Genomic DNA, 14,485 nt, shown 5'->3' on the forward strand with positions numbered 1-14,485 from the left:
GTATCATTATTTTCCTTGCAATAAATTCGAGAACTGCGCAGTTAAAATGAAATAACAAGGATCTGTTCATTAAGCATTCCTCGTGAAGTGAAAATGATCTTACAAACACAATGTTTCAATGATTTAGTCTCTTTAAAATAAACACTCCTGTATGTGCCTCGAACTTACTGAAAACAAATATAGTCAAGTTGTAAGCAGCCAACTTATGTTACAATGTAGTATTTAGATTGTATTTCATACGTTTGTTACTTTTTGTGCTTTTGTTATATCATATTTTTTTAAATTGTTTAATGCAGTCCCATACAATGTTTTACGACTTTATCTTTGCTTGAATAACTTTCTTTTATTTAATTTCTTCCGCTGGAAAAATTCAAACTTTTTAAAATTTGTAACCTGAATCAAGTCTTTAGTTACGTCCTTCTCCATCAGTACGCAGCCATCTTGAAAGCAATAGTTATATAAAAATGGTTATTCATATCAATTGTCTTTTCGTGCTTATGTTGATGATCACCCTGTCAAAGGTAAATATGTTTGCTTTTATTTGGTATTTCTTAAAGAAAAATGATACCCGAGAATCGTCTCTAATTCGACTAATGGGCTTTACATAATGTTATGAAAATGCAAGATACGGGTAGCAATGCACACCCTCAGATACGTATGGAAGTAATTTATAGTTTGTATATTACCTTAAGAATTGTTGTTTACGAGTTTCATAATGAAGTTTCAAAACTGCTACTGAAACTGTACAGATCAAAGAAGCCGGTGTTTTTGAAAACGCCGTCACAAAGTAATACTTTTCAACGTTATATCCAAAAGAATCATGTAAAATCTTTACATCAAAATCGACATCCACACAACGTTGTTTGTTGGAAAATAAGTAAAAAGTAACCTTATTGTCAGTAAATGAAAACATAACAAGTGTTTATGCATTTATATATGTATGTATTTAGCAAATGTATATACTTAGATTTTTCTGGTGTAAAGAAATAAGTAAAGTTTGTGTCAAATTTGACACTGAAAATAAATTTGTTTTGGCCAAAATGTTAAAATTCTGGCAAACTAAACGGGAATAGCACCATGCGAAGACAACTTAAATATTTAAACTGTAAATGCCAAGTTTATCAAGACAAGTTTTGACGCACTGCTCATTTTTGTTTATTGTAAGAGATTGATGAAAGTCGTATAGAAGTGATGTTTTGTAACGTTATTTTGAAACATAAATATTCGGAACATTTCATATTTTTTTCTGGATTTTTTCACCTGTTTAACAAATGTATGTGTCAAATTTGGAGTAACAACTGGACCAAAAACTGGTATAAATGAATTTACCGTTTAAATCGCCACAGATCAAAACCAATAGTACAATACAAAATATACAAGTACATGTATGAAGAAATAGGCAAAATAAACACAGAAACAGTTTAAATCACATTCAAAGACTTCAGGTATTAACTATAATTTGAGTTGTTTCTGTTGTGCGTAACACTACTAAGCTGATTCACAGAATGTCTTGATACCATAGTATTAGCTGTATGCTATATAGGATTGTAGATACAAGACAAACAGCCCATCTCCCAAAGTAAATTATACACTAAAATATAAAAAAAGATCATTAAGCAGCTCTAATGCATTGATTTCACTTACAAATTTTACTTTGCAAAGATTATTTTTTTCATTATACTTTCCTTCCCATATTGCATATTCCAGGACATAATTATTTTTTTAATTCTGCTTTTTCACGCATAATAATATCACTAATTTTACTCTGCTTTTTGTATAAACATTTCCTCCTGAAAACAAATGGATACGCATTCATTGATTTTTGCATGAACTGTGATGGCTCTTTCAGATCTTCTTCTTGTAGCGGTTGTTGAATCTGTGGTAGCTTTGTTGTGTTTTTATGAGTTTCAGTTGCGGTAAATGTTTGGTCTCTTTGTCGCACTTCTGTGATGTTTTCTCCCTATGGTGACTTCTGGTTGAAGTGTCACTTTTGTTGGTTTTGATGGTTTCAGATGTTTTCAGTTTCTTCTCACTGTCATCCAAGAGTTTCAACGACCTTGGTGTGATATGCTTATTTTTCCCGGTGTTGACTTTTTGTTCTGTTTAATCAGTAAAGTTTCATTGTTACTTAATTCTCTCTATGGTCTTCCACTGTGCTTGTTATAATAGTACTTCTAACGATGTTGCCTTCAGTTGATTAGTTCTGACAATTTCTGTTGGTCCTGATAAGTCGGCTTTAGAAACTCAATTGTTGATTGATGTATGTTATTCGCCGCCCTTTGTGTAATTGAGCAGGCAATAAATCTAATCCTTTAAAAATGACACAGTAAAATAACATACTTATGAAGTTTTCCCCTGAAATAACATTAATTACAATAAAGTATGAGCATACACATTCATTAGTGTTATTTATGTTTTACAAAGTTAAGACAGGACAGTAAAAATATAACATTATTTGATGTGGTAAGATATGGTGTGATGTGATGTGTATTAAAAGTAATCAAGGGAACTAAGGTTCTAGCCGTAATCAAAAGAATGTAATCCAGGGACAGAAACAAGATATGAAAATCAGACATAGACAACAAAGGACATAAAATAACTAAAATAATACATTCAAGGTAACAAAAGTAAATGGACTAAAGGGGAACATTGACCACGTGAACCGGTAGGGTAAGCTTCCTCTGCTTTCTAGAAACACCCGCCGAGTTGCTCATAAAAAGTCCTAGTTAGACGAAAGAGGAAATAAAAACCATGACACATTGAACAAATCAGTTTTCATGGCGCTGATGGATACATCGTAAAGATCCACGAGTTCAAGGATGACGACCGTAAAACTTCTGTAGTGATGATTTCAATCTTAAAGCAACATAACCCTGTTACAGAAGCCTATTTGTTAGAAGTATAGCGCGATACAAAAAGTCTGCGTGGATTTGGCAAGCTCTGACATAACATATGAGTACTGATGAACACTTCATACGAGGATGCTGAAGGGATGGTGCCTCAGATGAAAGGAATGTTGACACGTATGAATGAAAGATCATCACTTTTGTCGTAAAGTTTGGTCAATAATTTTCCCTATTCAGCTTAAGCAATAAGGATTCTTTAAGTGCATTTAACTAAGGAATCTACGTTATTGACTTACAATGTTGGTCTAAGATAGAGTACGTAGATTTATTGACTGGCAATTTGAAAAATGGATATCAAATTTTCCTACCGTTTTGTTATATTCTAGAAGTTTAGATTAAATCATAATGCTATACTTTTCCCATTTACACCATATGCCATCCCATAATTCCCATTCCCTATTGTTTCCACCCGAATGCCTATAGAGAACCATCTTCAAAGAAATATTAGATATTTACAAAATGTTTTGGTGTTGTCAAAATTAAATTAGGAATCTACTATTATATTTCTAATTTTCTTAAACACTGATTTATTCTGAATAAACATCTTGAATTGGTTTGCCCATACAGTCAATTGAAATTCAAACCCTTCTTACGAAATCCTCATTTCTCATTCTAACGTCACACACCTTAAATGATATGACATAGAAAAGAATGTGTTTATACCAATACATTCAATACAGTGTACCTTTTTTTTTAAAGTTTAAAGGAGCGAACTATGGTGAATTCTTTTTGCAGGATTTTGTTTACATTTTTCTTAATATCGTAGTATTTCTGCAGAGATGACATATAATTATTCAACTGTCGCGATGTTTCATTTAAAACTATGCGACTAGAACTTAATATGCTTCGGATTTTGTAATATAAGAAAAAATGAAATGAAGCTCTTTATCTATTAACCTTTGGCAAAAACGTTTTATTTTGTTTTAACTTCCCAGGTTTCAAACATGACCTAATCTAAAAACATGAACTACCTGTTTGTGTATGTAAGAATTATACAAATTATATAATATATTCTTGCAAAATACCAATTCCATGTACAATACACACTTTATAATGATAATGGACCTGATTAATGTGTCAAAGAGACAACAAGCACACTGGGATGAAAATTAAACTCGAGGCCACCCATGTGTCTTCAATGAACCACGATCAAACACTCACAACACAAGACAAGCTGAAACTGGCCCGAAAACAAAATTATACGCAATAACGGCAAAATAATTTGCCGCTTTATACTCTAGCAACATATAAGTAAAGTGAAAGTGAAAACGAAACCAAACATTCAGAGGTCAGACATTAATACGTAATAGGGATAAAGAAACTGATCATTCGTTAATCAAATGCACAAAAAATGCTACGAGGAGTTAACAGACACGCCAGCTCTAGAACAATTTTCACCTACAAAAATAAGTTTCATTGTATGTAATATAAAAATTATTCTTCCTATGCATAGGTTGAGAACCACGGTACATCATAAATAATATGGACACAACCTATGTCATGTCAGAAACTGCTTTTAAATATAGTGGTTAGTTTCTATAAAAAATCCAATGAACTTATCAATTTTAATACCAAAAATGCGATCAGTAACGCTTGTACAATAGTATCATGTGCTTAAAGGTTGTGTTCATATAAATCAGGGGGTAATTAAATTTCAGATTCAAGGTAAGATTTAAAAAGTAAAAGGTTAATTCTATATTAAGATAAAAATGGTTAAAGGAAAAAGACGTTTTTAGGCGAGATAACAGGAAGTTCATATTCGCATTTACACTTGCATATTTTACTGTGTCCAGGCACAATTTGAAACAAAATCAAATGTTTCTTATTTATATTGCTAGGTGCAGAAGAATGTTCCTACTCTAAAGAGAATTATTTCGATTGTAGAGGAAAAAGTTTAAATCTCTACACCAAAGAAATTTCCATCGGATGTTGATGTCATCGATTTAACAAGTAACAAAATAAATAAAATACAAACCCACTCATTTGTAAATATGACACAACTTACAAGTATCATTTTGAGATTTAACACAATCTCTGTAATTGAGAACGGATCTTTGTCCTCTCTACCGAAATTAAAATCGCTTTATTTAGATAACAACAGGTTAGGTCAAGGATCTATTGACTTACTGGCATTGAACTATTTGCCTTCAATGACACATCTGACATTATTTAAAAACAAGATGTATCATAAAATGTTTCCCTCTTTCTTTTTTAAGCAAATGCCAAATTTACGATGGCTTGAAGTAGACGCTTTTGTTAATTTTCGGTTCGAAGACTATCAAGCATATTTGCCTTCTGTGGACCACTTGGTTATGTATAATCATCCTTGTTGTTATAGTTTACGGAATCATACGTTTAGTATAGAAAGTAGCGCACAAATAAAAATACTTGATGTCTACCTGAGTGATATACAATACGGAGCACTTTGTAACCTACTGGGTATTGAGAAAATAGCTATATCTATTGTATTGAATGCTGACATCATGGATGGTATTATCAAATCACTCCGTTGTTATGTAAATCGAAATTTAACTTCACTTGCCATCAGAAACAATGATATAGCATTTATCTTGAGCAAAAAGCTATTGCGGCCTTTGTCCGAGATTTGTGTAAAACGGATAGAATTAACATCAGACTCCATAACACGAATAGACGTACAATCGTTTCGAAATTTTGCAATCAGAGCACAATGTTTGGAAGAGCTCGACTTGTCTTTTAACCCTATAGCTACAAACAGTTTCGTTTGGTTTTACTGCCTTTCGTATTTAGAAAATCTTCGAATAGCACGTTTTTCGCATATGAGGTCCAAAACAAAATTTGCATACTGCAGTTTGGCTAAATGTAAAACATCGTATGGTGTTCATTTTAACCTCCCCCCTCAAATGCAGGAATTATACGTGAGACATGGACATCCTGGGTGGCATATTTCTTCCGTTTATTTTTCGGGAGCGACCAAATTGAGAATACTTGATTTTTCATACGAAACTTTTTGTTCATGTGACTTGACGGTTAATGTTTTGCCAAATCTAAGATATTTAGATACATCCGGATGGATTTTTCTGTCGATGCGTAGAAATTTTCTAGGCTCATTTCCAAGGCTTGAAAGTTTTACGAGTGAAAACAGTTTTCTTGGTAATGGTTTTCAAAACCATTCAATTATAAAACATTTTTTACAGAATTCGACAAATTTACGTCATATCAATTTGCATGGCAACAATTTAAACTTTTTACCATCAGTATTCTTTGATCCTGTCGTCATGTCATTAAAATTTCTAAATATATCAAACAACAATTTTTCTTATATACCACTGGAAGTTCACAAGTTCAAACACTTAGAAATCCTCGACTTAAGGAACAACATGATCAAGACAATTGACAGTAAACAACGAGAGTCATTGAGTAAAGCGTCAAATGTGAAGGTGTATCTTAGTGGGAATCCATTCACATGTACCTGTGAATCAATTGATTTTCTCACATGGAACAACCATTCTGCCATCGCAGACTATGAAAACTTAGTCTGCCTCACAGGATCTGGTCAAACTTGTTTCATATCTGATGTTATTCTTAAACTAAATGAATTTGAAAAACACTGCGTTAATAAAACATGGGCAATCATGGGATCATGTATGGCTGTTTTCTTCGTTTTAGTAGTTATCCTTTTGGCCACTTTTCATGGATATAAATACGTGTTATATATAAGGTGTCTGTTGTTTTATAACCGAATTCGCAAATACAGAAAATCGAGCAATTTGCTTCACGGAGCGTTTCTTTCATATAGCCATGCAGATTGGAATGAAATTGAACCTATTGTAAAATATCTCGAGAATAAACAGTTTAATATTACCTATGATAAAATTTGCTTTTTGCCCGGTAAGTCGATTTATATAGATATCGTAGACAATATTTGTAACAGCCAGAAAGTCGTTTCTTTCATATCCGAAAACTTTTTAACAAGTAAATGGGCATCCTATGAAATAGAAACGGCACATTATCATGCTATAAGAAATGTTGGAACATTCACAATAATAGTAGTTTTTAAAGCTAATCTGAACAGAGAAACATTTTCAAATGAATTAAAGAATATCTGTAGAACATTTCATTGTATTAAGTGGCCGACGGGTGATAACGTAGAAAAAAAACGACTTTTTCTCGAGAAGCTGAAAAAATGTCTGCATGGTGTGAAACGTATTCAGGAGCAGTCTTTATAAAGTGCGCAGACAGGAGGCGATTGTTGCATGTTATATGCCCTCCACATTCACATTTTTTTTTTGTTATTTACAAAGAATAACAGACTATAACGTCAACCTTATTTTGTCACTTAGCTGTTGCCCTTTTGAGATCAAATCAATCGTTGAGTAGGCTCATTCGTAGTAGATATGGTTATGATATTATTGTAAAATCGTTAAAGATTGCATTTATGGTATTAACATTGGTCCATTCATAAGATCGTTGCATAGAAACTAACCGCTATATTTAAAAGCAGATTTTTGACATGGCATTGGTTGTGTCCATATTGTTTGACTAATGATGTACAGTGGTTCCCAACCTACGGATGGGAAAAATTAGGTTTTATATTACATACTATAAGACATAACTTCTTGTAGGTGAAAACTTGTCTAGAGCTGGCGGGTCAGTTAGCCCCTTTTTGCCGTTTTTGTGCATTTGTTCAACATATGATCAATGTCTGTATTCCAGTTTTAACACGGGATGCAGACTTTCTAAAAAAATATTTTGTGTGTGTTTAATTGTGTTATATTTTTCCACAAGGTTTTATTATAATGGTGGCTTGTGATCACGCAGCAGTACGTTATCCCCACCGCATATTTCGCGCCTGTCTCAAGAAAGTAATTTCGTACTTCTGAATGTTTGGTTTTGTTTTCACTTTCAGTTTACTTATATGTTGCTAGAGTATAAATAGGCAAACTATATCGCGGCAATTGTGTATAATATTGTTTTGGGCCAGCTTCAGCTTGTCCAGTGGTGTGAGGGTTTCCTCCACGGTCATTGAAGACCCATGGGTGACCTTGAGTTTAATTTCATTCCGATGTGTTTGTTGTCTCCTTGACATATTAAAAAAAACATTCTGATCATAAAGTGTATATGGTACATGGAATTGGTATTTTGCAAGAATTATCGTTCTTGATTTAATTGATTTGTATTGAAGCTTGAGAAACATTTTTCTCTTAAGTACAGATTTGATTCCGGAAATTTGCAGTAACGTCAAATACAGCATTTTTAGACATAAAACATTGTTTTTTTTTGTGGTGTCTTATTTCTTTGTGAACCACGAGTTATCTCTCTCCATGGTATCTGAATATTACAATGATTATCTTTAGACTTTTACTTTGTAGCATAATTTCTTCTCATATATTCCTTGTTTTAGTATATATAACATGGTACAGAATGTATAGTGGAATTAAAATCTAAAGGAGATTACTTTGATCATTTTTATTTCATTTTTTTAAATATATGCCAATAGTTATATCCCTAACAACACATTTAACTATATAAGACATAGTAAAAAATAAACTTACATGTAGATGTTAGTCTTTTTGTATAACTCACTGTATTATAAAAATGATATCATATGTTGTTATTTATAATGTAATTTTGTATCAATACAGACTTTGTATTTGTTCCGTACAAACTGTATATCAAAACTCATAATAAAAACTAACAATATCTATTTTGTTTTCTTGTCATCGATACAGACTTGAGTAACGCACAATTTTATGAAATGGTTTTATATACTATAAAACCCACGATGTATCCTGAGAGTTTGCCGTCGCAAAACGTGTATCAAAATCATATTTCAATCGAGAATAGATGCTCATTCTTTGTTATTCTAGCATATGATGTCGTATCAGGAGCATCCATCGATATTCACGAGTATATGCATACAGTGCAACCCCTGTAAACCGGCCATCACTGGGACTGACAAAATCGGCCGGTTTTCAGAGGATCCGGTTTCCAGAGGTACCGGAAATTGGCGTTGTTGCTCCGGAAACTGGTTCCGGAAGTATACAACCATGATTAATCTATGTCTGCAAAATGTCTGTATATAAAAGATTCGTTGTTCTTTAAAGGAGACATATGAATGCATTATCAATATTCTATGAAGACCTCGAGACGTTGACGCTAATAAACTCACTTGCATCAACTGTTCACTCAATCGATATTTCATCATGCGTATATAAACTAGCTATATATTTAATTTTTCATCTTTGCATATATCACAAAGTTACAAAAACTTTGTACTACAATTCTTAAAAAGCATCAACCTCAAAGGAGAAGACTTGGAGGAGAGCAAGAATTACAATACGAAGCATACAGAATAAAAACAAATAAAAAAAACTAAACTAAAACAATCTATGAGAGCAATTGAATTTGCTTGACATTTCAATGGTAACGATGTCTAATGTTGGGATACACCTATAACCTGGAAAGATAATTATTTGTATTTGTATTTGGATTATACTGTTAACGTAAACTATTTTAATTTTTTATTGCGTCTCCATTTGTTAACATGCATAGGTTTCATTAATCAGCGATTTTACATTTTGATAAAGCACATGAAAAGGTTGGAAGAGATGCGCTACAATATCTTGATCATGTTTAAAACAGACTGTATAATCATAATCAGGAATCAAGTGTTATATTAAGTGACGCATATGTATAATGCGCGAATCACTGATTGATAAAAGCTGACTTTACTTGCATTTGTTTTCTTTCCAGAAACCTTATTTGTTTTTTAGAAAAATACAAGGTGTCAAATGTATTTGTACTATACTTTGTACGAACACACCATTGCCAATACTTAAGGGCATGATTTTTGAAAAGTGGAGATTTCTCTTGCTTCCGAACTCAGTCAGGAACATTTGAGATAAATTATGATTAAACAATTCGAACCTATAATCAAAACAATTTTGTTGCATTTTCATTGTTTGGGAAAATGACCTATTCCGAATTCTAGGTATCCGAAAATAATCTCTGCAATTACCGAGTCGTATTTTCTCATTGCCCCTCTCACCATAGCCAAATACCCCTTGAAAAGGAATGCCCATTTGTATACTGTTTTAACATTATACTCTTATTAAGAGGCTGGGTTGTTCATTTGAATCTACACGTGCGTTTATTCAATGTTTTTATTATGAGATAATAGCAAAATCAGCAAAATGTATATTCCCATTCGCCCAACATTTCCCATTAAGAATTCCTCGATTACGGAGTCACCAAAAGACAATACAGACCGGCAATCCTTTAAATGAATATTTGCAAGCAGGCAACGTTTTTAAGCCTTATCATAATAGAACAATGTCCACTTATTTGCCACATAATAAGTGAAGTGGGGAACTTCTAAAGGATATTGAATAAATGCCCCCCCCCTAAATTTTAGGCAATATGTCTTATTGAGTGCATATCAATATGATAGAAACTGACTATTTGTTCATATTTATCTTATCACCTTGGTATGTAGAAGACCATACATGTAAGTTTTGGCTAAGTAGGAATACTTTTATCTTTTAGGACATTTATTCAAACGACTAGGATTTGATGACAGTCAATTTAGAAACCATTTCCATTGTATAGAGGAGAGTACAGGAACTGCAAGTAGGGGAGTGCAAGATCATGTGATTTAAGCTTTTATTTGTTATATTAGATTCATTTGTACATCAAAATTGACCAAAATGTCATTAGAAAGAGGTTAGAATCATTGCTTTATATCATTATTAGCACTACTTATATCATATGATTGCTTATTTTTTAAATGTATCGTAATAATGTATCATTTCTTATGGGCTTCATTCATTAAACATATCTTAATTCGTTCATTAGACATTGATAATTTTTCGTAATCAAATCATTTTCCTCTCCCAAAAATACATTTATGTTGCCCGACTGGGTTCTATCTTAATCCCACATATTAAGTAACTTCATTGTACTTAACAGAGTTCTACTTCAGGTTTCTCCATTTACCCAACAAATGAAACATTTAATTAACATGTTTAAGGATTTATGTTACCTGACTGGGTTCTACCCCAGGAAATGAATCCCATATCATAATTATACTTCATAGCATCGGACTGGGTTTCTCCATTTACCCTAAAAGTGTTTTACCGCGGCAGTTCATTCCACTTTTTACATTTATATCGGAAAATTATTCAAGATGTGTTTGCTAAAACATTATCACATAAGCGATAATATATAGAAGTGAATCCTAAGCTTGATCATTGTCAAAAAGTCACTATATTTGGAAATATGATAAAGAAAGTAGATAATTCCATTGTCTATTTTCAAGTTCTTTGTCACACACGTTTTTCCTTTTCTCTTTCATCTACTCTGGATTTGACATTCTATATGTAACCCTGCGGTTGCTTCTAGAAAAGCAGAGGACGCTTACCCTATAGGTGCATCTATTTCATGCCCCCAGGTTTCAGAGGAGTCCGAGATGCTTGTTTACTTCCTTACTTTGTATATTCTATTTTGGTTGTTTTATAATCTTTGTTGTATTTGTCTGGTTTCCATGTCTGGTCTGTGTCCATGAATTACATTTTTTTTCGGCCAGAACCCTGGCTCCCTTGATTACTCCTTAAAGAAAATAAGACATTTTCGCCATAAAACTTTTTGGTGGACCGATCTGTTTTACACTTTAAGGGCATGTTCCTGAAATTAATTAAACCGTTTGGTCCTTCCTAGGGGTTTGAAAGATGTTAGGGTACAATTTTTATATTCCAGTTTTTTATACAAAAAGTAAGTAACTGTATATTAACATAAATAATCATTGCTTCGTGTTGACATCATCATTATTTACCAAATAAAGCACTTGCTTTATGGTGATGGAAAACAAATGTTGCAAAACCGAATACTTAGAAATGAATTCGAGGCCTACTTTTTGACCCTTGTCTCCATGAAAACGCTGCAACTACTTCTCTGCAAAAAGGGGGATTATGTTTCCGATGTATATACATAGGCGAAATTCCGCTAGGTAAAAGGTTATTTCCTACCTTATTACCATAACATAAATTGTTGTTATTCGATACTTTTGATAGTATAATTGTTCTTTGTATCACACTCGTTTTAGGCATCGGTTGGCACTTAATCCCTACCGGAACATCTGGTCCATTTTCCCAGTTTTTGGTGGAGTCCAAGTTACTCATTTGCCTTTATTACTTTGTATGTATGATTTAAGTTACTTTATGTTCTTTGTAGTGTATGTCTGTTTTCAATTTCTGACCTTTGTCTCTGGACTTTCTTTTCATAACCGTTTTAACCTTGGTTCCCTAGATTACTCTTTAATATAGCATTATCTTAAACTTGATTCCTCTTCATCTCAAAATTGATTCTTATTCGGTTCTTATTTGATTTATATTGACTTCTACTGAATCATTTATTTAAAAACATTTTGTACAAATATATTTTGGCATTATAATCTATTCTTACCACTTCCTATTCGATTCCATTTTGCATCAAACACAATTACTTTTCGAATCATACGTGATTTCTTACCAAACAATACTCAGTGCTCCATCATATCAAATATACAGTTGTATTAAAGCTTTTAAAGACCTTTCAAAGATGAAATAATTTGCAAAAAAGAAATTTTACATATTTTATCAGATTGTTAAAAATTGTCAGTATCATGTCTGAATTAGTCTTTCCTCCAGGGTACATCTGCACGTTAGCAGTTTTGATTCGTTATTTGTTTTAATTTCCTAAAACATGTTATATAAGATATATATAAAATATAGGGTAAGTATATCATGTAGTATAGCTTTGTTTTGTTTCAGTGACATCTAACTAGTTCCAATACACATTATTTGATAAAATAACACCGTATTATTAAAAATATACATGCATCTGAGCGAAATGACTAGATAATACAATTAGACATTTAGAACAACAAAACAATTTTGCATACCAGTACTTATAACTGTATAATACATTCACCTGTTGTTTAATCACTGATAAAATAAGAGGAGAAACAAAACTGAAAGTTAAGTGCAGTTTTATTGTGTATGTTTGTATGAACTATCAAATTTCGTCTGTAGAAGATAAAGGAATAAAAAGGAAGTTTTAAATTGAGATCACTATCAACAAAAGGTCATATTATTAACTTTAAATGCATGTAACAATGATATGAAATAACCTTGGTGCATTCAAATCTATTTTTAGAACTACCACAATTTTATCAAATGGAAATTTCCATTTGTCTATTTACAGACATGCTCTCAAGTCAATGTTTTGGGTCCATCTACGCTCCTTCAAACCCCTGACATCATTCATTTATACACTGTATTTAGCGGGTATCGTCCAGCCAATTCCGATTGGTTACTTCTCCGTGTACGAAGCGCCAAAGAAAATCGATGTTTTAAAACTCAGTATCTGCGCATTGTTTCTCAATCCAAAGCTTTAGGTTTTTTTTCATGTTATACCTTATTCAAACATGTTTTTTATTGGTTCTACATAAAGCATATGTATGTTCAAACCTTATAGTGTATCGAATGCCTTTGACAAATTATTGTTCAGTTGTAATTTTAAACTTAATATCATTTCATGAAGAATATTAAATATTTGAGAGGTAATATCAAGAATAATTAATGTCTTACTAGGATATCATCATATTAATGTTGTTGTAATATTGAATCTTTCCCAACCATACCTTTTCCTTAGAACATAATTGTTCGTTGGGTAGTAGAGTAATCCAAGGACAAAGACCAGACATAGAAAACAGACATACACAACGATGACATAAAGTAACTAAAATCATACATACAAAGTAACATAAGCAAATGAGCAACTCGGACTCCAATAAAAAATGGGAGCATGGACCAGGTGCACTGGTAGGGCGAGCGTCCTCTGGTTTTCTAAAAGCACCCACCGAGTTGTTCATAAAATGTCATGTCCTGGGTTGACAAAAGAGAGCAGGAAACTATGACACGTTGAACAAATCAGTTTTCATGGCGCAAATGGATACACCGTAGCGATCTACGAGTTCATGATGACGACCATGAAACTTCTGTTTTGATGACTTCAGTTTTGTAGCAACAAAGCCCTGTTCTAGAGGGCTATTTGTAGAAGTCTAGCACGATACAAAAAGTCTGCGTAGTTACGGCAAACTCTGGCATAACATATGAGTTGTGATATGAACACTTTATACGCAGGTGCTGAAGGGATGTTGCCACAGATGAAAGGAAAGTTGACAATTCTGAATGAAAAATCATCTTGTTTATCGTAAAGTTTGGTCAATAGTTTTCCTTTACTATCGATTTCTTAGTGTACAAAAAGTGACAAAAAAAATATTTGTTTAAAATCATGGTAAATTTAGAGAAACTCACTCAGTGGGAAATTCTCAAAATTTCTATAATAAACATCGACCTCGTCCATGGGCGTCAATAGATATTTCTTTTAAGTGTTCCAGAAAACATGATACATTTTATCGCATGCACTAAGCTGTAATAATTGTAAAATAATGATTTTTGTCTACGAAGAATTATGAAAAAGTAATGTGTAGATCCCAAGAAAGATCACATAGTTCTAACCTTTATAAGGAAATTTCTGCTGTGAATTGTATAACGAAT

At 32.6% G+C, this 14,485-nt stretch overlaps 1 protein-coding gene across 1 annotated transcript; it reads left to right on the top strand.

Moving 5' to 3' along the window:
* Positions 1-75: 75 nt before the first annotated feature.
* On the top strand, positions 76-8,522 carry LOC148604980 (toll-like receptor 2). The gene is made up of 2 exons (XM_088549790.1): positions 76-521; positions 4,745-8,522. Exon 2 carries the CDS (start codon positions 4,898-4,900, stop codon positions 7,112-7,114), a length of 2,217 nt encoding a protein of 738 aa, XP_088405916.1. The 5' UTR covers positions 76-521; positions 4,745-4,897; the 3' UTR covers positions 7,115-8,522.
* The last annotated feature ends 5,963 nt before the right edge of the window (positions 8,523-14,485 follow it).

This window comes from Perna viridis, chromosome 10, assembly GCF_037379345.1.
Source record: "Perna viridis isolate PV_CMFRI_1.1 ecotype Kerala chromosome 10, ASM3737934v1, whole genome shotgun sequence".
Taxonomy (NCBI): Eukaryota; Metazoa; Mollusca; class Bivalvia; order Mytilida; family Mytilidae; genus Perna; species Perna viridis.

Excerpts from the sequence above, each read along its gene's own strand:
- LOC148604980 (XM_088549790.1), top strand. The coding sequence starts at position 4,898 with ATGACACAACTTACAAGTATCATTTTGAGATTTAACACAATCTCTGTA.